This window comes from Peromyscus maniculatus, chromosome 13 (assembly GCF_049852395.1).
Source record: "Peromyscus maniculatus bairdii isolate BWxNUB_F1_BW_parent chromosome 13, HU_Pman_BW_mat_3.1, whole genome shotgun sequence".
Lineage (NCBI taxonomy): Eukaryota > Metazoa > Chordata > Mammalia > Rodentia > Cricetidae > Peromyscus > Peromyscus maniculatus.
In genome coordinates, this window is record NC_134864.1 from 49,074,348 (window position 1) to 49,099,680 (window position 25,333).

General features: G+C 39.6%; 1 protein-coding gene across 5 annotated transcripts in view; it reads right to left on the reverse strand.

Moving 5' to 3' along the window:
* Positions 1–25,333, reverse strand: part of Pikfyve (phosphoinositide kinase, FYVE-type zinc finger containing) — a 92,964-nt gene that overhangs the window by 43,341 nt on the left and 24,290 nt on the right. For 3 of the 5 annotated variants that reach the window (XM_006974977.4, XM_076550233.1, XM_015993878.3), the window contains 9 exons: positions 21,470–21,608; positions 17,058–17,215; positions 15,368–15,479; positions 13,896–14,043; positions 13,225–13,392; positions 4,717–4,776; positions 2,203–2,332; positions 1,675–1,855; positions 577–651 (listed from right to left, as the gene is read on the reverse strand). In XM_006974977.4, the coding sequence (XP_006975039.1) occupies positions 577–651; positions 1,675–1,855; positions 2,203–2,332; positions 4,717–4,776; positions 13,225–13,392; positions 13,896–14,043; positions 15,368–15,479; positions 17,058–17,215; positions 21,470–21,608 (1,171 nt within the window). Of the gene's footprint in view, positions 1–576; positions 652–1,674; positions 1,856–2,202; positions 2,333–4,716; positions 4,777–13,213; positions 13,393–13,895; positions 14,044–15,367; positions 15,480–17,057; positions 17,216–21,469; positions 21,609–25,333 lie in introns of those variants that run through there. The other 2 variants (XM_006974978.4, XM_015993880.3) reach the window with 2 other exon arrangements.

Below are 25,333 nucleotides of genomic sequence, written 5' to 3' on the forward strand. Positions count from 1 at the left end.
ATCAAAAACCTCAGAAGCTCAAACCTTGGTGGAACACACAGACCCTGCCTGCTTCCTTCAGTATTGTCTGACATTGCAGCATTTTACACTCTTGCATCCAGAGATTCCCAAATATTCAATAGCCAACCTAACCTCCTATCTAGTGCTAGTGCTCAAAAGATGCTTTGGAGCTGAGGGTAGAGGTATAATGGGTGAAAAGCATAAGAAAATAATAATGATAATTCTGCAGGAAGACCAGTTGTAGAAAACTAAACCATTTGAAGGAATGCAGTCTTTCAGAAAAACCCTGCCTGGAGGCAGGGTCTAGGAAGACATGATACCAGTATCCTGCCCTCTGTTGGTCTGGAACCTGACTTTCCCTCTACAGCCTTCTGTCTTGTGAATTCCCATATTCAGATTCCAACTCATCAGCTCTGGGAGAGCTTCCTGAAACCTCCAAACTTTCCCCTCTATGAAACATGTGGCTTAGGACCCCTTCAACATCTCCTTGACTTCCATAATTAAGAAATTCCGACATATGAGCTTAACACATAGCCATGGTCTGCTGAGTTTCACTGTTGAACTGAAGTTCATTACCTTTTTATGTGCAATGTTCTTGGTACAAACAAAGCCATTGACAACCACAGAATCAAATTTCTTTCCACCAGGGATCTAATAAAACAAGAAAACAATAAAAACCAGTGGTGTGCCCTCAGACTTGATCGGATGACTATTATTTATTATGTCTTTACATCACTGAACTGTTAACATAATGAACATAATTAAGTATGGGCAAAAAGGTGCAGAATATAGTTCATCGCATGATTAGCTAGCTCATCCTGACTGTTTGTTTTCCCACCCTCTACTCTCGAACATCATAGATGCTACTCTAAAGTACTTACTGACTAAATAAGCTGGTGTCTACGGCACTAGTTTAACATTAAATATTATAAGTTAAACATATGTTCAGAACTTAGTATTATCTAACTAAAGCAATTACCCACTGCTTTTCCTCATGACAGTGACAGTAGTCTATGAGAGCAGACTTTCTCAGAAATGACTTTCCACGAAGAAGCATTAAGAAAGGAAGAAAGTGCCGGGCGGTGGTGGCGCACGCCTTTAATCCCAGCACTCGGGAGGCAGAGCCAGGCGGATCTCTGTGAGTTCGAGGCCAGCCTGGGCTACCAAGTGAGTCCCAGGAAAGGCGCAAAGCTACACAGAGAAACCCTGTCTCGAAAAACCAAAAAAAAAAAAAAAAAAAAAAAAAGAAAGGAAGAAAGTATATTGACTTTGATCCTCACCACACACCCAACTCTCTCTTTCCATGCACCTCTCACTTCCTGGGAGTGGCTACCAAGAGCTCTATTTGAATTGTTAACAGAGCAGACAGCCTCATGGTAACGGCTCCTTTCAGATCACCATTAAGAGATAAATGACTGGGCTGGAGAGATGGCTCAGAGGTTAAGAGCACTAGCTGTTCTTCCAGAGGTCCTGAGTTCAATTCCCAGCAACCACATGGTGGCTCACAATCATCTAGAATGAGATCTGGTGCCCTCTTCTGGCCTGCAGGCGTACATACAGGCAGAACGTTATATACATAATAAATAATAAATCTTTAAAAAAAAAAAGAGAGATAAATGACTATTAGGCCTATGCCATCAGTTCCTAGCATCAGCAAACATTAGCAGAGCGTACCTTCTTGATGTGGACAAACTGGCGGATATCCATGTCATCGTCCTGGTGCTTGACATCAGGTCGGACTGTCTGAACAACCTGGCAAACCAGTGACACAATGATGTCCCTCCAAGATGATGACAATGACTCGTTATGAAGCAACTGCTGGAGTAGTGCCATCATGTGGTTATGATTAGCTGAACTACAAAACGTTACAAAAACAAGTTTCACAGTTAGTAATAAAGACACAAGAAGCACTACAAAGACATAGACATTCCAATTATGGCTCACAGGTAAGATCTTCCATGTCAATTTCTTTCAACTTATCTTCACCATAATGATTCTGTACACAAATGAAATCTGTGAATCTTCCAACTAACAAAGCACCTTCAAACAACTGAATTAAAATTTTAACACATAAATTAAAATGGAAACAATCAGTTTAGGACTGTTTTATAAGCTACTTCCTCAGAAGTCAGAATACACTTTATATTAGTATTTTCCACTTTATAAGGAAGAGGAATGAAAAATAAAAATATAGTGCCTTACAGCAGCCTTTCCATGGCTTGCTTCTCCTCATTCTCCTCCCGCAAGAGCTCCAGGTTGTTATGATGCCAGCCCAAAGGGGTGAAAGGCAACTCTTTGGATTTTTCCTCTACTCGTCGATTAAATAAGGATTCTAAACACAAAATAAGAAGTTAGTACTTCACTGTCATGTTTTACATCATCAACCCATACACTTAGAAAATAAAAGTATCTTAAGTTGGCCAATATAAATTATTGCTATAAAATGGCAAAGACCTGTAATCAACACACACTTAAAATATTAATAAAATATGCAATCATACATCAAAACACTAAAATGCAGAAACAAGGCTTGAAGTACAGCACTTCTCTAGCACATACAAGACCCTGCTTGGTGAGCAGAACCCAGACACAACTGGCATCAACCAAAATCTGAGCACAGCTATGAGAAGCAACTTGAAGGAACAAGGACTCTCAGCCAAGAGTATCAACATAAATTCTGAAAGACAAACAGAATGGTGTTTTTCCATCCTGTTTGTTTTAGAGAGTCAATAAGAATGCAGATTTTGCACATAAAATCATAACCTGAAAACCACATTCAACTGAAATCTGAAGGTGACAATGACAGAGGAAAAACTCTCATGGACCCCCCCCCACCCCAGATGACAATATCCTCCACTGTACTTTACAATACAGGCTTTAAAACAAAATTAACTTAAAAAATACATCATGAAGAAATTATACTAAATAAAACATAGTAAATAATTTACATAAGACTTTGAAAAGTCTTTGAATTTTTAAAGAGTGAAATGATTGGGGATGATGGTACACAACTTTAATGCCAAAACTCAGAAAGCAAACAAGGGCAGATCTCTATGATCTTGAGGCCAGCTTCGTCTACATTGCTTTGGGGGCTGGGAAGATGGTTCCTAAGTTAAGAGCATTTGCTGCTCTTCCAGAAGACTAGAGTTCAGTTCCCTGAATCCACATTAGGCAGCTCACAACCATCTGTAACTCCAGCTCTCGGGGTTCTAACACCCCACATTTCCGCAGGTGCCTGCACTCACATGCACATAAACACATGTAGACACACACACTTATATGTGACTTTTTTTTTTTTTTTTTTTTTTTTGGTTTTGCGAGACAGGGTTTCTCTGTGTAGTTTTGGTGCCTGTCCTGGATCTTGCTCTGTAGACCAGGCTGGCCTCTCGAACTTACAGAGATTCACCTGGCTCTGCCTCCCAAGTGCTGGGATTAAAGGCGTGAGCCACCACCACCCATCTTTTCAGGAACTTTTTTTTTTTTTTTGGTTACATGACTTAAAAAAATAAAAATAGTAACTTTTAAAACGACAAAATGGATTACAAAAAGTTTTAAAAAATGTTGTACAAAACATGCGTTCATTAAATAACCATTGAATAGTATGACTGAACAAATAGAAAGACAGGAAATTCTAATGCTTTCTCTTTTAAAGCAAACCAACTTCTATAAAGCATGTGTCATGGAACATGAGGCACAAGGCTGGCACTTTTCACTTACATGAAGAGCCAGTCTATAAACTTCTAGTTGAACCAGATGTGAGGAGGTGCATTTAGACAGACTGTCAAGCCCGATCAGCTGCCACCAGCCTCCCTTGTTCCAACTAGCCCGACTTCTCTCTTTTTCTAAAAGCCCAGGAACTAAGAAGACCAAGACCAGAGAAGGATCCTTTTCTTGCCCCACTTCTCTCTTTTTCTAAAACCCCAGGAACTGAGAAGACAAGACCAGAGAAGGATCCTTTTCTCCCTTTGTCTTTTCCCCACGGGAGTTTAAGGTAAAGGTAGGAGAGGTTTGTATTCATCTACTCTTCTTTAGTCCCAATGAAACTGATCAAAAGATTTAGTGCTTTATTCTGTTTGCCTACTTCTCTTCCCAACTCCACAGGGCAACATCAAATTCAAGTGATAAGCTCACTTGTGAGCTCTTTGGCAAAGAGGCAATCCTTGACAATATGTATATCAATATTTACTATTAAGATAATGCCTTCAAAAATATGAAATGCAAACTCTATTCAAAAATTTAAACAATCGGGCTAGAGAGATGGCTCAGTGGTTAAGAACACTGACTGCTCTTCCAGAGGACCCAGGTTCAATTCCCAGCACCCATATGGCAACTCACAACTGTCATAACTCCTGTTCCAGGGGATCTGATGCCCTCATACAGACATACCTGCAGGCAAAACACCAATGTACATAAAATTAAAAAAAAAAAAAAAAAAAAAAAAAAAGAGTTTGGATGCTTCCCTTCCTTTAAAAAAAAAAAAAAACTAAACAATCATTTTTATATTAAAGGTCCCCTTCTCAAACCAAGACCAAATTTATATTCTTGACTTCTAACGTACTCAAAAGTCATTCTACACATTTAAAATCATGTTCCTATGATAGTAATTAAATATATTTTCAGCACTTTCTGTTAATCAATGTCCTAAATCCTCAAGCACATCATCATGAAACAGACATTATTTGTAAAATTATAACAAACAGTTGTTTGTAAAATTACCTTTGATGAAGGCATCACTTATTGAGAGCTGTTGTCCTCCAGTGTCAGAAACCAAATACTCTGCAAACCAGGAAGAGAAGAGAGAAGAGGAAGGAACATATGACTTCAATATGCTAGCATAATTATGCAGCAAAACACCCACACAGAAGTGTAAATTACTCCTACAAAACTCATCACTGCCCAGCAAACATAAGAAATATTTTCACTAAAATGCCTCTTTACACATGTTCTATATATTTTATAGTAAACTATTTTCAGTAACTTAAATTAACAACAGAACCATTAAACCATTTGCCTTGGTTCAAACGTCAGACATTTTAACAGATTTTTTCCAAATGATGTTTAGTTGCCAAAACAGAACTAATTTAGAAAACTGCTTCCTTGCTGAAACTTGTAAATTGGGATAGCCTAAATCTGCATTCCTGAGTCACGGTCACTCCAAAGAGCTCCAGAATGAACTCTCCTTCCTTTAGAAAACAAAAATAAAAAAGCAAAGACTTAGTGATTAGCATAAGCCTTAAAATATTTTACCACTTTCCTCATGTATTACTGCATTATTTAACAAATAATGATGATCTATATACAGAATACTTTATAAGAAGAAGCCACTGAAGAAAACAGTACAAACTTTTTAAACTTCAGGATATATGCAACAAAATAAATTCATATGGCAGAGAATAAAGACATCATTCAAGGAATTTTTGTTGTTGCATTTTAAAATCAGGTTTGTTTTTTTTTTTAATTTCTAGCTTACTACCAAATGTTTGCCAGGAGATAACTGATGAATACACTCTGAATGCTTTCAAAGCATTATAATTCTAGACACTTTACAAGTGAAACTCTGCAAGTGAACTGTCCTTTAAACACACTCAGAGTTCTTTCCACTATGCAAATTAAACCACAATGCTTAACTACTTTAATGTGAATATTCTCCACAAAATGTGTTCTGAGTTCATTTCCATGCTAATACATTCACCCTTTCAGACAGGAGGCAGAGAAAATATTTTATTTAGAAACTGAAGTGCAGGGGTTGGAAAGATGGCTCATCGGTTAAGAGCACTAGCTGTTCTTCCAGAGAACCCGGGTTCTATCCCCAGCACCCACATGGTGGCTCACAACTCTCAGTAACTTCCAGTTTCCTGCTGACATACATGCAGGAAAAACATTAATGTACATAAAATAAAAATAAATAATTTTTAAAAAAGGCTGGGCGGTGGTGGCACACGCCTTTAATCCCAGCACTCGGGAGGCAGGGCCAGGCGGATCTTTGTAAGGCCAGCCTGGTCTACAGAGCGAGATCCAGGAAAGGCGCAAAGCTACACAGAGAAACCCTGTCTCGAAAAACCAAATAAATAAATAAAGAAATAATTTTTAAAAAAGAAAGAAAACTGAAGTGCATCATGCAATACAATCAGGTATGTAGATATGATTTATTTCTATACTTTATTCCTGTCAGAAATAACCAATGCCAAATCCTGTCAGTTCAACTAATGCATTGTTCTTTAAAAGCCCTACTTCTCATACTAAAACTTCAGATATCAAATTCCAGAAATCATGGTTTATTCCTCACATTGTGGAAATTTTTAAATCCATAAAAAGTCCTGTATACTGTCCACCTAGATTCAGACATTTTTAAGACTTGTCCTATCTGTTTTCTCTATATATCTGCACATGCTTTAAAGTTACCCTGGGGCCAGAGAAATGGCTCAGGGGTTAAGAACATCTGCTGTTTTTCCAGAGAACCTGGGTTCGATCCCCAGCACCGACATGACGGCTCACAACTGTCTGTAATTCCAGTTTCACAGCACACTACACCCCCACTCACACATACATGTAAACAGAAAATTTTAAATGTAAGTTATCCCAGTTAGTTCAAGTAGCACACAACACTTTTCAAATAGCATATCAATATGTCTCTCTTTAAACAAGGGCTCTCTTCTCTATAGCCACCCCATCATTTACATACTTATGAAAACATACAATACTGTAACAATCACAGAACTGACCCATACTCAAATTCACCTATTCGCACAGTGTCTTTCATAGACATACCCTTGGAAACTGGATCCTATCAAGTTCACACATGGAATCTGCCTGCCATGCCTCCTCCTTCTCTTCTTATCTAGAAGACATCTCCTACCTTCTTTGCACGATGAGAATAAATTTTGAAAGAACCAGGCAAATGTCCTATATGATGTCCCACATTCTAGATCTGATCCTGTGTTTCTATGTGGTATGTTTCACTTGCTCCTCAATCCCATGTTTTCTATGCATGGGAAGTCCACTCAAAGGGCTTACAAAGCCATAGCTTTTACCTGTGTCAAGCTCTAGTTACTAATTTTCTAAGAACAGTTCAGAATCCTGCTTGCAACACAAAATAAGATATATTTCAATAATACAAATCTTCAAAAAAATGAAAAATTACTAAACCAGAAAGGACACTAACTGTTGAAGATTTTGAGGCTTTCTTACATGATATAAAATTCAAGAGCAATGTTTTTAAGTATGGATATTTCAGTAGTTTTAAAAATCCAAGTTTCTTCAGCCATAAGAAATAAAGGGCTAGGCTGGAGAGATGGCTCAGTGGTTAAGAGCACTCACTGGCTATTCTTCCTGAGGTCTTGAGTTCAAATCCCCCAACCATACATTGGGTCATAATCATCTAAAATGGGATCTGATGCCCTCTTCTGGCTTGTGGACATACATGCAGATAAAGCATTCATATGCATAAAATACATAAATACATACATGAATGAATGAATGAAATAAAGGTTAATCCACAAGAAAAGAACTAGTAAGGACTGGCTTCCACCTCATGAAAAGATAAAGCCAGCCATCCCTGCCCACATATGCAGAAGAACAGTTCATTCACAAACCTCTAAGTTACTCGGGCAATCTTTACTTGTTAGCAATCAGTGTTCAACTTAAGTACCACAGAGCAAAATGTTTCCTCATATTTCAGCTTTGTAAGACAAACAGGAATTCTCACTAGCACAATAAAGGCTAGAGAGAGGGAACTGTGAAAGCAAGTACAGGTATTAGAAGCTCTTAAGTCCTCAAATTGCAAACTAAGACTACCAAGGTTGCAAACAACCAATCAGATCCACCTAATAATTATCCTCTTTCTGGTGGTAGACCCTCTTCTTTAACAGTCTCACTGAATGAGCTAAAGGATAACTCTTACAACTTTAAAATTCTATAGCTACACTTACATTTCAGATTTGGAGCTAAAAGAAAGCCTGAAGGACATTAAATCTACCTAATCTCTCACCAGATGTCAGTATCTGTCTAACTCTGACAGGTGGACATTCAGACCCAACTTGAACACCTCCAAAGCCAAGTGGCAGAAGCTAACTACTCCTGACTATTGAACCTGACTCTTCCACATACAAAATTCTCATCTTTCCTCTCATATACTCTTCAGATACATTAGGGACAATGGCATTAAGCCTTCATTTCTCCATTTTAAATAGTTCAACTCCCCTTGGTCTTAACACAACAAAGATTTCAACCCTGCCAAGCCAGCTCTATTCATCCATCAGGACAGATCCCAGAACTTACACTGGACCACACCGCCAGTCGTTTCAGTGCTGCTAATGAAATACATTGCATTAGGACAGGAAGGGAGAGGACTTTTGCTACATGAATGAATCTTCAGATAATTCAAGTGTATAATCATCTCTTCTCATGCCCATTTCCTGAATAAACCAATCCTGGCCATTTGATGTACACTGTATAAAACCTTGGTCCTGATCACATGAATCACTAAAGTGGCGTTCTCCAGAGCATTCACAGTAAACATGTTATGTGTGACTACACTGTTTTATTTGGAATACACCGCATTTCATCTTAAGGTCAGTCTGCCGCTTCACAAAACTCTACAATTCCAACTCTGCCATTTAGTGTCAGCCATGCCTCTAGATTTGTTTGTTTGTTTGTTTGTTTGTTTGTTTCTTCAAGACAGAGTTTCTCTATGTAACAGTCCTGGCTGTCTTGGAACTCGCTTTGTAGACCAGGCTGGCCTCGAACTCACTGAGATCCAACTGCTTCTGCCTCCCAAGTGCTGGGATTAAAGGTACATACCACTCCCATCTGGCTTCATGCCTTCTATATTTAAAAAAATGTTTATTTTCTCAGGTGGCAGAGGCAGGTGGATCTCTGTGAGTTCAAGGCTAGCCTAAGCTACAGAGTGAGATCCAGGAAAGGCACAAAGCTACACAGAGAAACCCTGTCTCGAAAAACAAAACAAAACAAAAAAATAAATGTGGGTTTGAAATACACAAAAAATGTAGACCCCAAAAAGTTGATCACACTCTGCCCCAATATGATGAATAATTCAATACTTTTACATTTGTGTGTGTGTGTGTGTGTGTGTGTGTGTGTGTGTACCTGTCACAGTGCATATCTCGAGATCAGAGGACAATTTGAGGAAACCGATTGTCTCCATGCACCATGTGGGGCCCAGAGACTGAACTTGAGTCCTCAGGCGTGGCAGGAAATGCCTTCCCTCACTGAGCTAGTTCACTGGCCCATAACCAACACTTTCTTAGAACTATTTTTAGAAAATACAATCAAAATATGTTATATGCATATATGAAAATATCACAATGAAACTCATTATTCTAGACAGTTACTACACAGTTATAAAAACTACTGAACAGAAGCTGAAGAGTTGGCTCAGTGGTTAAGAGCACTGGCTGCTCTTTCAAAGAACCTGGGTTCAATTCTCAGCACCCACATGGTAGTTCACAAACATCTCTAACTCTAATTCCAGGAAATCCACTAGCTTCCTCTGGCTTCTGCGGGCACCAGGCACACACATGGTGCACATACACACATGCAGGCAAAACACCAATATACAAAAAAATGAAAATGAAAAACGTTTATAAAGTATTGAACAGAAACTGAAGAGATAACTCAGTCTGCAAAGTGCTAGCCACACAAGCATGAGAGTGTGACCAAGCTGGGTCTGGATCCCAAGCGCTCGTGTAAAAGTTTGAATGCAGCAGCACATACCTGTAATGCCAGCACTGAGGAAGTAGAGGCAAGAGGATCCCTAGGGCCTATCGGCCAGGCAGTCGAACCAAATCAGTGAGTTCCAGGTTCACCTTGTCTCAGAAACTAAGCTGAAGAGCAATACTGAGGAAGACACCCAATGCTGGCATCTGGCCTCCCCCACACATACACATACATACAAGACCTCATATAAACATATGCCCCAAGCCCTCACACACCAAGTGCTGAACAAACTGACTATGGACATGACAAGCCCTATAACAAAACCTGGGAGCATCTTCTTCCTGCTGGTATCAAATTGACAATGATCATTTCAATATTTTGTGCAATCATTCAAGCAAGCTACACAACTATATGTCAGTATTAATAAGAGCACTACTGAACTCCTACACTTACCAAACACACTATGCTTTGCGTGTTTCCATACAAAAATAAAGGTCACAGTGGGCAGAACAGTAGGCGTCAGAGGCCACGGAGTAGAGAATGGGGAAGTATTGGTCTAGGGTAGGAAGTTTCAGTTAGGTAGGGGAACTGAAATCTACTTTATAGCAAGATGCCTGCAATTTAATAATGTATAGTAGATGTTTCAAAATTATTAAGAAAGTAAATTTTGAAGGTCCTTGTCATTAAAAAAAATGGTTGGTTACTGAGATGCCAGATGTTAACTGGTTTTATTGACTCATTCCTTCATATACATATATCATTGCATCACTTTGTACCATCTAACTAATACAAATATAATTTATGAATATGTGAAAAATCACAATGAAACCTACTATTCTATACTAGTAATCTGCACTAGTGAGTGCTGAACAATCTTGACTATGAGTAAGCAAAGCCCTATAGGATAACTTAGGATATCCTCTTCTACTGGTGTCAAATTGATAATAGTCATTTTAGCATTTTAAACAAGCAACAGACTGTTATAAAGCTAATCCGGACTCCATAGCCTGAGTTGTCCTAAATTGGGGGGGGGGGGCAGGGAGGGACACATGCCTACGCCATAACAAACATGTGGAAGCCAGAAGGCAACTTCCGTGAATTGGTTCTTGTTTTCCATCATGTGGGTGCCAGGGATGGAACCCAGGTCATCAGGCTTGATGACAAGAACCTTTAACTGCTGAGCCATCTCCCAGATCACCACAGCACAGCCTATGCTTTTAACAAATACATATGACCATTGACTTCAACTACCTCTTTTACATATTTCATGGTTGTCTAGGTCAATCAAATGCTTTATCAACATCAAAGAAAACATACGATACTCCTCTAACCTACCAACTTCTTATCACCATTAAGGTGAAGATAGCTATCCAGGGCAGGTACCGAGTCAACACAAATCCTTTTCTAATACCACAGTATACTTTACTTACTAAACATCTTACAATTTGGTATCTTCCAAAGTCATATCAAGAAACCATTAAAAAAAAAAAAAGTCATGCCATCTAGCAATACAGTCAGCTAGACACTTACTCTGTAGGAGTCTTGAAAGACAGTAGACTCTAGCTCCATGACCATGAACAACTAAACTGTTACTAAGTGGGCAGTCTGCCGACATCTGGCCAGGACTAACCATGCATGCTCAGTTTCTTTCCTCCCTTATCTATGCATCATTCCTAATAATATTAATTTTGACAGAGAAATACAACTACTTCTCTAACAACTTGGCTTATTTTTTTCTTTCTATGACAACTGGACTCTGTTCTCAGATATCCTTGACCTTTCCTCCAACTTTTGGTACAATGTGGATTTTTGCAATTCTGTCAGTTTTCTTAACAAGTACGTAACCTTCTTTCAGATTTATCACCACAACAGCTGCTGCTCACAACTTTTACAAGTTTTTAAATGATTTAAAACCAGGCAGTTTTTTCAACTGCAGGTGTTTCTCTTTTTATTCTCCAGAGTTACACTGAGGTTGGCAAAAATGTCACTTTTGAAGCCTCTAATTCTGTTCCTCACCCCATATGCGGAGTTAGATTTCCTAAGTAAATGTGTGCTGGCTCAGCAGTACACCCTTTGCCAGTAGGAATCCTATGATGAGAGGTTACCTTTTCCAAAATTTTCAAGACATCCTTAAACTCACCAGCAAACAGAAAGTGTACTTTACCTTACACTCTGCTTTCAGCAAAACGGAACAGCTAACATGCATGTTCAGAGGGCAAATGTCCCGTCATGACACAGTCTACTGCTGACCCACATCTCTATTAAAAGACTAATCTCGTGTAACTTCAGTGTACACTGGATTCTCACAAGGGTCAGATCTGTCACCCTGCCCTTCACACTCATCCAAATGTTCTCCATCATGTTTGAAACTTCTACACTGAGGATCCCCATCACCATGTGGACTTTATATTCACCTACGGTCAAATCTCCTTCCTCTCACTCTCTCTCAGTACCTTATTTTTTAAATAAGAATCACTTTTTATTATCATAGTTACCTTAATTGACATTTTATCACATCTTTACATTGACAATTATGGAGAAATTTGTTGAGGAAATGTAAATGTTTCAAATTGTGAAATAAACCTTTAGATTCTATATATTCCTTATGTTATTTTTAGGTTCAAAGTAAAGGAGTAGCAAAGAATTAGGCAAGCATTTCAGAAGCAATTCAGTATTAGAGAGTTAAATGTTCAAAATTCAAACACTGGGTAAAACCATGGAATTAAATGCTTTATTTATAATAAAGATGTTTTGGTTATTAGTATAATGAACTCCCATAATTACTTATTTTATTTTCTTTGAAAAATAATGGTCCATTAGTCTTATACTTGAAATAAGCTTCTAGTTGCATCTAATAATATACAGCTCACCCTCCATTTAAAGGAGCAATCCATCCATGCTGCGATGTTATTAGAAATGGTTCACTGCATCTTTCCTTTAACACCATGCTTTTGTTTTTTGGATTTTTTATAATGTGGCCATTAGTATCTTTGAGTTCACAAACTAAAGCATCAAGTAAGACAGCTAAAACTACAAAGGAATTCATTTTTTACTAGAGAAGAAACTTTAAAATAAATGTAATAGAAATGAATGAATAACTTCCCCCATCTACGCTCGGGCATCTGAACAGTCTTAAGAAACCGAGGCTGTAGAATAGCACAAGCAAAGAGGCTCGGTGATGTTAAATGAAGAAAAGACAAAAGACTAGGGCAGAACGTCCGTGTTATCAATGCAAAGAATTGCCACCTTGGAAGTTGCACATTACGGGAAGAACAGTCAGATATAGTTCCTTTTAAAGACTACACACTTTAAACTGGGCATGGTAGTGCAAAGGGAGAAAATAAGAAATAAAAAGAATCAACCAAAAAAGGTGTGGGGAGGGGTATGGGGTGGGGAGTGGGAGGGTGGGAGATCAGCAACAGTGGAACAAAGCCCACTCCAGATCCCCTCAGTCCTGGGGGACAGAGGAAGGCAGAGGACAGGCTGTAAGGAGACCCTAGGGCCCAGCTCTTTGACCTGCTTGGAATCCAGGTGGTGACTACCTCCTACCTTTTTGGTCAGCAGGGTGAGGGGGCACATGTGGGTACTTGGAGGGCTTCTTGATATGGAAGTTCACGTTGTCCAGCTCCACGTTCAGGCTGATGGAAGCGGCTGAGTCACTGTCCACTGTGGACTGGAAACTGCTGACTGAGGTGCGCTTGCTAGGGCTGGCAGAATCTTTTAGTGTTGGGAAGGGGAAAGAAATATAGGGAGAGGGGAGTAAAAATGGGTTTTATCAGGGCATTGGAGGAAAGGAAAAAACTTTTAATACACAAGCCCAATGTGCAATACCAAAATGGATACAGTATTTTCATGTACTTGTGGGTAGACTTCATAAAATTGAAGCATGTTAAATTTCAAATGAATTTTTAAAAGAGGAAATATATTGGAGGTTCTGCACAGAGAAAGTCTGATACCACAGTGAAGAGACAAGAAAGCTGCCTGCTGCGATATTAGCTCAAGAGTTATTTTAAAGCTGCTGCAACTAGAGACCAGAGCAACATCCAGAAATGTCAGCTGACTCACAGACTGGCTTACGAAAATACTGTATCTAAGCGAGGATCACTACTATCAAATGTTGACATCCAGTGGGCACCATACATCATAAACAGGACAGTCATTTCATCATGCCAGCATGGCAATGAGCCATAACGACTGCAACATTAGAAAGCCAGACTTACTAGCCAAATTGTCGTCCCCTTCTTCAGCAATCTGTTCTGTGTCACTGTCATCAAACTTGATGTCTTTAAACCAGGACGGTTCAGAGTGTCCTTCCACAGAGTTCACCGAGTCGCTGTCTGGAGAAGGTGTTTCAGAAAATTCCGTACTCTGAAAGGACCAAAGCAAACCGAGCAACTGACCCTGAGTGACACTACCAGCATATGGCAGAGAGGTTGGGGTTTATATTTCTATAACTTTAACAATTCAATAAGTTCACATAAAAACAGCTAAGTAACAACAAAGAGGTGCAAAGCAGTATCATATTGATCATCACACTCTTAAATGATAATTTTCACTAACTGCAAAGCTTAAGTAGCATTTTACAAATGAATATTTCATTGATGTGTACTTGGCAGGGTTTCACTTCATCCTTTAGTTCTGAGTGAAGATAGCATAATTTAGTCTAACCCTGGCAACTCAAGAACCCCCTAAAAAAACAACCCAATTTTAACAAATTATACCACACCACTCTATGGTGCTATTTGTCATTTCTAACTATGGGGCTTCTGGTTTCAGCTTACAAATCTTAGTCCGAAAGCTTCTTAGAGTTTCATCACATGGACATATGCTTGTGTGTGTGTCTAAGTATATGTATGTTTGTGTGTGTGTGTGTGTGTGTGTGTGTGTGTGTGTGTATGTATGTATTCTTTTACACAAACCAAAAATTAAAGAATTATATCTTTTTTTTAAAAGTTTTCTATAGCCAGATGGTGGTGGCACAGGCCTCTGGTCCTAGCACTCAAGAGGTAGAGGCAGGCAAATCTCTGAGTTCGAGGCCTGCCTGGTCTACAGTGAGTTCCAAGAAAGCCAGGGCTACACAGTAGCCTGTCTCAATAAACAAACAAAGCAACCAAACAAAAAAATTATCTATAAATAATTTTCATTCTTATAAAATAAATTTTAGCATTTGGTCATTAGTGTACAATTTGTACACAAAGAGTCAAGCCGGGCGGTGGTGGAGCAAGCCTTTAATCCCAGCACTCGGGAGGCAGAGGCAGGCGGATCTCTGTGAGTTCAAGGCCAGCCTGGGCTACCAAGTGAGTTCTAGGAAAGGCGCAAAGCTACACAGAGAAACCCTGTCTCAAAAAACAAACAAAAAAAGTCAAAACCTTTGATATCAAATTTTCAAATCATATTATTATATATATTTCATTCCCTCTTAGTTCTAAAAATAGAGAGTAAAACTGAAAAACATTAAAATTAGATGACAAGTAACTAGGTCGCAGAAGCCAAGCCTGAGCGAAGCCACAGCACACTGACAGTGCCTGATCCTGGAAGGTGGCTGCTCAGTGGGAAGCAGCTCCCTAGCACTGAGTCTGACAAGTATTAGTAACAGAGTCTTTAGGCGATTCAACTTTTTATTCCTACTGATAAAAACACAACTTCAAAACAAGCTACTACATTCTTATCAGCAGTAGCACTACCAAATTACCTGCAGTGGTCTATACAGCGCATACTCATCCCTGAAAAGCTGGTCATGATGACTGACACAATCCAACCAACGTCCATCAACCATTGCTTGTCCAATTGCTATAGCTTGTGCCCTAAATCGAGACCAAGAAAACTGAAATTTTAAAAGGTCATACAGAGTAATGCATGTTGGGCACATGATAAAGCATCTCTCTCTCTCTCTCTTTTTCTTCATTTTCATTTCTAATCAAAGAGAAACTGTCAAATGGTCTGTAGATAAGGGGTAAGAAAGAACTACTTGAGACAAATGAAATTCCTCTAGGTACCAAAGCAAAGGAGAGCCTAGGGGTAAGGTAGCCCTAGAAACAAGCTTAAGCATGTACTGAGTACACAATGCACTCACACCTATCCTTAACAAAGTAAAAAAGACTGAGAATGACATGGTTCCTACACTCAATCAGCTTACAGTCTCTATGAAAAGACAACACAAATATCATAGGTATGAAATATATGAATGAAATGGACACAACACATTACAGTATATGACATTGGACACTTATAAAGCACTTAGCCAACTCTATTTTGTCAATACCCACAGCTTATATACAACACTAAATCATTCCCCTGCATTGGAATTAAGAGGTCCAAGTCTCAAAGAGACTGAAAATTTTGACTAAAGACATAAGAGTTACAGCCAAATTAGGAAACAGAGGATCCCTGTTTACAGCTACTTCTTTCTTGTTCCTTCTCAGTGAGAGGAGACTTATCTGAGCAAGTATCAAACACTAAGAGATAGCTTCACTTGAAAGGTGTAGTGGTTTGAATGAGAATGTTCCTGTGGTGATTTGAATAGGTATGGCCCCCACAGACCCTCTGTAACTTTAAGCCAAAATAAATACTTTCTTCTGTAAATTTCCTTGGACTAGTATCATATCACAGCAACAGAAAGGTAGCTAACACAGAAAAAAGCAGCAGATCCTGTCTGCCATTTGTTTTATATGTGATCTGTGAGACATATTAGGTCCCTCCAGACATAAGTTGTGGGCTCAATTCTCAACCCAGGTTGCAATGTCTAGATTACAGAACAGACTCTAGCTACATTTTCCCATCTGCATTGCTAGGAATCCACTTGAAGAGTTACTGCATGCTCAGGGTGTTTGGTTCTGTGCATTTGTGTGCACAGGGGTGCTCACGTGGTGAAGGGAGTACTTAGAAGACAGAGACCAGCATGGAGTCTCTGTCTCAACTGATCACCTATCTTTTGAGACGGGTCTCTCACTGAACTTGGACTTCATCAATTCCACTTAGACCAGCTCACCAGCTGAACCTCTGGCCTCTGCCTCCCCCAGTGCACTGCTGCACCCAGTTTTTCCCATGGGGCTTTTCACCATGTTAGTCCTCCTTTTATAGCGTGCATGTTCGGGAAGTCCAACTCAGGTCTTCAGACTTGGGAACAAGTGCCTTTACCCAAAGATTCATCTCACCAGCTGCCAGTCCTTGTTTTTAGTATGGTAAATCGTGACCCCAGTCAGGTTGCCTGCAAACACTCTCATCAGATGCAGGAAGTTGAAGAGCTTGTTCCTCAAACCATCAGATCCCTAAAACAACACCCTAACTCACAAAACGATACCCTTACATCTTCAAATATGCATCCTAATCATTAATAAAAATAAACTAATGAATAATTTCAAAACATTTTAAAATTATAATACCTCGTAGCGATGTGTCCATTTCTGATTAGCCAGTTGACTAACTCCTTTCCTACGATGCAGTTGGGATGTGTTCTCAACCAATAACGGTGATCCTGAAATTCCATCCCGCTGCTGTGATGGCAGATTTTTTTCCACAGATCCTTTAACTGAACACTGTCCTGGAATCACATCAAAAGCAATTAGTTATCCCCTAAAAGGGATGCAGGATGACCATTCAGATGCTTTCCTATGGTTCTGAAATCTCAAAAGGAATCTCAGTTTGGATTTCTTCACAGTAGCTAAGTGTGATAAGTTACTCAACATAAATGGCACATACATGGAAACAGCTTGAATTTGACTCATTAATTCCAAGAATAATTTTTTTCTCTTCAAAATGAAACATCCCAAGTGCTCCTTCTTTTTCACTCAGTGGCACATATTGCACGTCTCTTAGTTAAGTGCAAATACATTCTTCTTTGGAGACAAGTCAAGATAGACAAAGATGCTACTCAATTACACTAACCTCCACTCTATAGATTCTAGGAAGCCTCCCACTATTCTCAACTGCACAGTAAATGCTTCTCAAGAAGTCTTTGTTGAATAATTTCCTACACAAGAAAACTTTGAACGAAGTTCATCAGCTGCAAGTTCAAAGCTAAACTTGAAAGGACAGATGTTGGAACAAGGTCTAAAAATGGAATCAGGTGAGAATTCTGAGTGCTTGTGGGAAAATGCCAAGAAAACAAGTCTTGGGACCTTAGTTTTCTTAAAACACAGAATTGTTCTTGGAATGTGCTTTCATGCTTCTCCCAGGTGTAGGAGATAGAAGTGAGTTTACTTCAGACTATTCATTACAACTGGCTGTTGTTATTTATTTATATTCCTCTATGGAAAACCCTATTTTTGCCACATGAGGCTTGTCCTCCACATGAGGCTTGTCCTCCACATGAGGCTTGTCCTCCACATGTGGCTTGTCCTTCACATGTGGCTTACATTTGTTTGTTTATTTATTTATTTATTGGTTTTTTTCGAGACAGGGTTTCGCTGTGTAGCTTTGCGCCTTTCCTGGAACTCACTCTGTAGCCCAGGCTGGCCTCGAACTCACAGAGATCCACCTGCCTCTGCCTCCCAAGTGCTGGGATTAAAGGTGTGCGCCACCACCGCCCGGCTGTGGCTTACATTTGTGATTGTACACTTTTACTCATGTGACTCCTCTTAACCCTCAGAGTATAAATTGTCTGATGCTCTGGAAAAAGTTGGCTATTACATGAGACTTCAGTCTGCCTCATTATCAGCTCCATCCTCCCAGGTCCACCGCCAACTTGAGAGGTAAAGAGGTGGCACTGGGAACAGGGACCTGAACTTGACTATGAGGTAAGAGGGCAGAGACCCTCACAGAGGGAGGTAAATATGATCTCGAGAGGCAAGAAAAGAACTGCAGCTATTTGAATCCAGACGAAAAACCATTTGTGCATCATGCAGATCCTTCGCCTTCTTTAAACTTACTCATTTTCCCCACTAAATTATCTCCTACAGGCATTATAGCACAAGAGGCTAAACCTTTGGAATGGATTTATATATACCATAAGAGTCATAAAATACTAACTGCTTACCTTACTCTTCTTCCTTTCAATAATAAGTCAGGGGAGAACCCAATGTCAGCAAGTACATGGATTTGACCCTTGCTGTATTATATTACCCTTAACTAACAATCAGTTTTTAAGAGCATTACAGAACTCCATGGATTTTCAACTTTCACTTGCAGATTACTATGGAGGATAGGACATCATTATCCAGATGGTAAGCTATGGGATTTTCTTATACAAACTAAATGTGGTTACAAAATATGCCCAACATTCTCCCAGTCCAGAAGCAGATACTTATTTTATTGATGGCTGATCTAAAGGTATAGGAGCGATTCATGGTACAGATAGTCATTGATCTATTAATACTTTTCTACTTCTTTGACTTCAGCCCAACAGGTGGAACTGACTGCTCTGATTCACTAGCACAGTTAATTCATAAACCTTAAATATCATTTCAGGTTCCTGCTGGGGGATGGTCTGTATGTCAAACTGCTCTGATTGGTCAATAAATAAAACACTGATTGGTCAGTGGCCAGGCAGGAAGTAGGTGGGACAAGGAGAGAGGAGAATTCTGAGAAGCGGGAGGCTGAGGCAGAGAGACACTGCCAGCCACCACCATGACCAGCAGCATGTGAAGACACCGGTAAGCCACCAGCCACATGGCAAGGTATAGATTTATGGAAATGGATTAATTTAAGCTATAAGAACAGTTAGCAAGAAGCCTGCCATTTTAAAAAAAGAAAAGGGGAAATGTGGTGGTATTCTAATTGTACTGAAATGTGATTTTAATTGTATGTTAATAAATAAAGTTGCCCAGGGGTCAGAGCTATTAGAGCCATAGACAGAGTGTGGTGGTGGTGGTGGTGGTGGTGGTGGCACACGCCTTTAATCCCATAGATCTCTGTGTGTTCAGGGATACAGCCAGCATTGGAGACATATGCCTTTAAGACCTGGGGGGCTGTACATACAGACAGTGACGAGGCAGTCACATGTTTGGGTTTACAACCAATGAGAAGGCAGAACAAAAGACTATGAAAAGACTTACACACAGTAAATAGCTCTCTTTCGGGAAGCTAGGAGCTCACAGGAGGAAGGGTAAGATTTTAGCTCTGAGCTCTGACCTCTCGGCTTTCTCTTTTACATTGGTTCTGTGTTTCTTATTTAATAAGACGGTTGGTTACATCTACAGATTCCGTTTTTGTTGTAGGATTATTTCCAGCAATAGAAACTGCTTTAGCCAGGTGGTGGTGGCACACACCTTTAATCCCAGCACTCGGGAGGCAGAGGCAGGTGGATCTCTGTGAGTTCGAGGCCAGCCTGGTCTCCAAAGTGAGTTCCAGGAAAGGCGCAAAGCTACACAGAGAAACCCTGTCTCGAAAAACCAAAAAAAAAAAAGAAAAAGAAAAAAGAAACTGCTTTAACTTTGTGTTCACATTCTGTTATGCTTCCATTTCAATAAGAACTTCAACTTCTGGTTAATACCTATATACATTCATTGTTCATTTCTCATACGCACATTCTAACCTCCATGCTCTTGCTGCAGAAGGAAATGGGCAGCTGATGCATTAACCTGCCCTATTTCTACTTCTCAAGAAGAAAACTGGGAAGGGGTATACATCTGTCATTGCAGACGGATACACTGAAACTTCATGGATTCCTCTCCAGTTCCTCTACCGGGTCATCAAGGATGCCAGTGGAAGGCAAGGAGCCAGTGGAAGTCACCAGAAAGATACAGCAGACTTGCAGCTAACAGGCAAAAGAAGATCTCGACCATATCAGAGGTCAAGTCTGCCCATGTGGGTCCAAATTAAAGCCCTAAGCATCATGGGAGAAGAACACAGAGCCCTATGTCACTTGACAGTCTCCTTCTGGTGAAGGTTTCTGCTTTGACCTGTGTGCATCTGCAGTGAGTGTCTCTGAACACATTACGTTCCTCATCCTCCTTTGCCACAACTCATAGATGAAGTTGATGGATCCAGAGGGATTAGATAGATTCAGCTCCTGTTATCTTTACTAATGACTCCATGCTTATTCTTGGACCTTGGGACCATCATAGACTCCTTCATTCAACTGAAGACATGATTGCATTTAACTTTTCTTTGGGATTTAAATCACTTCCTATTTGCATAGGACATCATAATATTTGCATTCCTATTAAAGGGCAAATAAGAACTTATGTTCTACAAAGACCCAGAACTACTAATTATATGGGTCTCTTTTCAAGCTATTCTCTAGATTTTTCTGATCAATATAATAATGTAACCAATAGTACTGGACATAGCTTGGATCCCTGTTCTTGGTGGCAGAGTATTACACACATGCTAGATTTATCTACAACACCTCAAATCAGAACCATTCTAAATATCCTACTATTCAAAATTAAAAAGAGGCAGATGTCAGAACACTGATTGGCCAGAGGCTAGGCAGGAAGTATAGGCGGGACTAACAGAGAGGAGAAAAGAAAGAACAGGAAGGCAGAAAGAGTCACTGCCAGCCACCGCCAGGACAAGCAGCATGTGAAGATGCCGGTAAGCCACGAGCCATGTGGCAAGTTTACTTGGTTGGGTCTGAGCGGCTGTGGGATTGGCAGGTGACAAAGATTTGTCCTGACTGTGGGCAAGGCAGGAAAACTCTAGCTACATACCTTTTTTTTTTTTTTAAAAAAGAACATCCCACTTAGCTCAAGTTTGCCTCAAATTCAAGATCCTCCTGCCTTGCCTTCCCAATACAGGTTTACAGGCATGCATTCCAAGCCCAGCTGACTGTATGTGTTTCTTTAAGAGATAAAAAGTCATCAGTCTTTATGCTCAAAACTAGCAAACAACAGGTTAGATACTGGACTAGTACCAGAAGAATTTTACGTTCATCCTCAGCCGTCTCCGTCCTAACATAGGTTCGGTTAGCCTGGGGACTGACAGATGTCTCATATGAAGGAACCATAGGAGAACCAGATCGATCCAGTGACAGATTAGTAATGCTGGCTGATCTAGAAATAAAACAAAAAGTGAAGTCACAATTTTAAGTTCACCTGCAAACAGAGTTAAGTGTAGTTCATACTTACATGTTTAGGTGCTGTTCCTAGAGACACAATAAAAGTAGTTACAACAGCTATGCAGACTATCACTGAAGAAAAGTAGGAAAGGACACCAAAAACTACTGTTTGAATAAAACATTTTGAACGGTTTTTAAATACTATAGAAAAACAATTATACATCTTGCATATTAGTATTTCAAAGGAAACACATACAAACTCTGCTTATAAAAAATACTACAAATTCATTTTTCTAACTAAGAAAAATAAGAAATAACAACTATACACAATAACTTTGCATATCTGGGTTAAAATAACTATGGCCTGCATGCCAAATCCAGCCCACCCCTGCTTTTATCTAGCCCAGGAATTAGAAGAATCGGTTTTATAGTTGAACATCCTGCAATGAATCTGATGATAGGAACACTAATCATGAACTTGAATGGTATGTCTCAAGAAAGAATTATTTTACTTCTCATTAGTAGGCCTGTATTTAAAATACTGTGTTCAATTAGTATTATATGAGCCAAGTAATGGTGGTGCATGCCTTTAACCCCAGCACTTGGGAGGCAGAAGCAGGAGGATCTCTGACTTCAAGGTCAGCCTGGTCTACAAAGTGTGTTCCATGACAGCAAGGGCTTCTCAGAGAAATCTTGTCCTGAAAACCAAAATACATAGATTTATACAGCTATTTCTTCAGAAAAAAAGTAATAGGAAATGTGTTTCCTCTTGTTATGTAAGTATTCTCATATATATCTTTAACTTTGCCTCTGTGCAGTTATCATATGACTTTTTTTTTTTTTTTTTTTTTTTTTTTTTTGGTTTTTCGAGACAGGGTTTCTCTGTGTAGCTTTGCGCCTTTCCTGGAACTCACTTGGTAGCCCAGGCTGGCCTCGAACTCACAGAGATCCGCCTGGCTCTGCCTCCCGAGTGCTGGGATTAAAGGCGTGCGCCACCACCGCCCGGCCATCATATGACTTATAAGTAGACTATCAATAACACCAAGCTTTTATTTATTTTTAATTTAATTCAAAGTTTAGTTATCATCTACAAGAAAGAAAATGAACTCTAACTTCAGCTTCCACAGAAAGGATGAAAAGAAACTTGACTTGACACTACATAACTCATTTCTGGGGTAATCTAGACATTTCCTCACTTATCCCTCACACATTTTTGAAGTGGGTACTACTAGCTTCATTTTACAGGTTAGGAAGAAAAAAATTCAAGAACCAGGAGCTAGCGGGATGGATCAGTAGGTAAGGGTTTTTGCCACCAAACCTGATGACCCAAATTCAAGCGGTGGAACCTGGCCGCCGGGTAGAATGAGAATCTCTGTGCATCCTGTGGCAGGTGCACAAACTGGTGCGCGCGCGTGCGCACGCACACACACACACACACAAAATAATAAATATATACATGGTAACATTTGGGGTGGGGGGAGGTTGTTTGAGTTTTTCAAGACAGAGTTTCTCTGTTTGCCCTAGCTGTCCTGGAACTTGCTTTGTAAATCAGACTGGTCTCAAACTCAGATCTGCCTCCCCAGTGCTAGAATTAAAGGTATGCACCACCACTGCCCAGCTAAATGTAAAGCAATCTTTAATTCAAGAATGAGGTATAAAGAAACTTATCTAAAGTCCACTAATACTAAGAGGTGACATTCAAATCATAGGTCTCAAAAGAAAATTCATCCTCTGTGCAGTATAAACACAAAAATATTTTAAAATAAGAAATCATTCACAGATTTAGCAGCGAGTCAGTTAATAATTATCAATTACTCACTTCTTGACATTTTCTTTCAGGAAAACTGTCACTATATCTTATTCAGTTATTTAAGTCTACTCCTCAGTGTGTGCATTCATCATGCTGCCTGATTCTCTAACGTTGCAATAATTCCTGAATGCACTCTAATATAGTGGCATCAAGAACAAAAGAAACTTAGTTGTTTTTGCTGTCAAAAGCACTAGTAAATATGCTGTGGCAAAGATGCTGACTAACTTTATTGTGACAGCATATACAGACTCAACTCTACCTGTCCTGAAGACCTTCATCAATGTTCGCATCCACCCAGAGCCCAGGGAGACACACAGACCAGCAATGCTGTGACTGCACTGCTGACGAGGATAGCAACATATCTTACCTTTAAAACCTGCCTCCACTCTACATCCCTCAGCTGCGTTTCCCATCCCCAGTTCTTCCTTTTCTCTCTCTGATGACAAACAACCCACTGTGATGGTCTATTCTGGTCCCCAGGGTTGTTCTCAGTCTGATGCTCAACTTTAACACATCCTACCTAACACACCTGCGGTAGCTTCTCCCTTGCTCAACACCTTTTTTTCACTTGCTGGCTTGTCTCTCACCTCACTAGCCTCTCCATCTCAGTCTCTCTTCCAGTTCCTCTTCACTTCAACAATCTCAGGACTTGGTTCCATTTCCCCTCCTCTCGCTGTCCTGATGAGCTATGTCATTGCTTTAAACCATTCACACGATGACAACACTAAGATTTCTATCTCTAGCCAGCACTTCTCCTCTAAACCCTTCTGTCTATTTGACATCTCTTTGGATGGCTATATCTAGATGGCATATAAAATTAAACAGGTCTAAAATCAAACTGTTAACATGCTCCCACCCTCCACTGAATTTCAATAAATGGCAATACTACACTTAAACTGCTCAGGTAAAAAAACTTTAGTCATCTTTGATGTCCTTTCTGGTTTAGCCTACTACATTCTACTGACTAAAAACTCCTATTATACAGACCACAAAACACACCTAGAGTTTGTCCTTCTCTCACTGCTCATGTCCCCTCGCCCCACTTCTCCAGCTTGGACCGCTGATACTGTACCAGCTTCTACTCTTATGCCCCCCAATGGACTCACTAGAGAGGCCAGACTCCTTTTAAAACATAATACATCAGAACACTAACAAGAGAAAAATTTTATAGAGTAAAATGTCACCTAATAATTATAGAAAGAGTGATTGAATTAGGAAAAAAATACCACCATTTTATAACCTTAGAGCAATAGTCAGAAAGCTAAAACTACTGACTGAAACGATACAACCTCAAGGTATCCCCACGGATCTCTTCTAAATGACAAAGGAAAACCAGTAACTAAAGACAGAATCTTAGCAAAAACATAAGTCACTGCAACCAATGAGATAAATGAAACCATATCCATTCATTCTAGTAGGACAGAATGAAAGGACACAAAGCTTTATAGGATTCCTATCAAGGAATGAAGGAAGGGAGAAAGGGAGGGAAGGAGAGAGGGAGGAAGGGAGGAAGGATAAAAATTACACCCTAAATCCAACCCAAGAAGCATTTGGCAAGTACAGGTCAATGAACATTCTACTAAACAATTGGCTTTCTCTTTACAAATCTAGTATCAGGAAAATAAAGGAATTATTACATAGTAAAGCAGACCAAAAGAAATGACAATTAAAAGTAATGAATGAATCTAGACTAGCTCCCATCTTCTTTAATTATATCATGATCTCATATAGGATCATGTAACTGAATGTTGGGGTCCTGAAAAATCTGGCAAACATGAAAGATTTCTGAATGTGCAACAACCAAAAGTTAATTCAAAATAAAACCTATAATGAATAAATCTTTTTATTCATCTTTTTAAAAAGAGAGTTCTTGGGCTGGAGAGATGGCTCAGAGGTTAAGAGCACTGGCT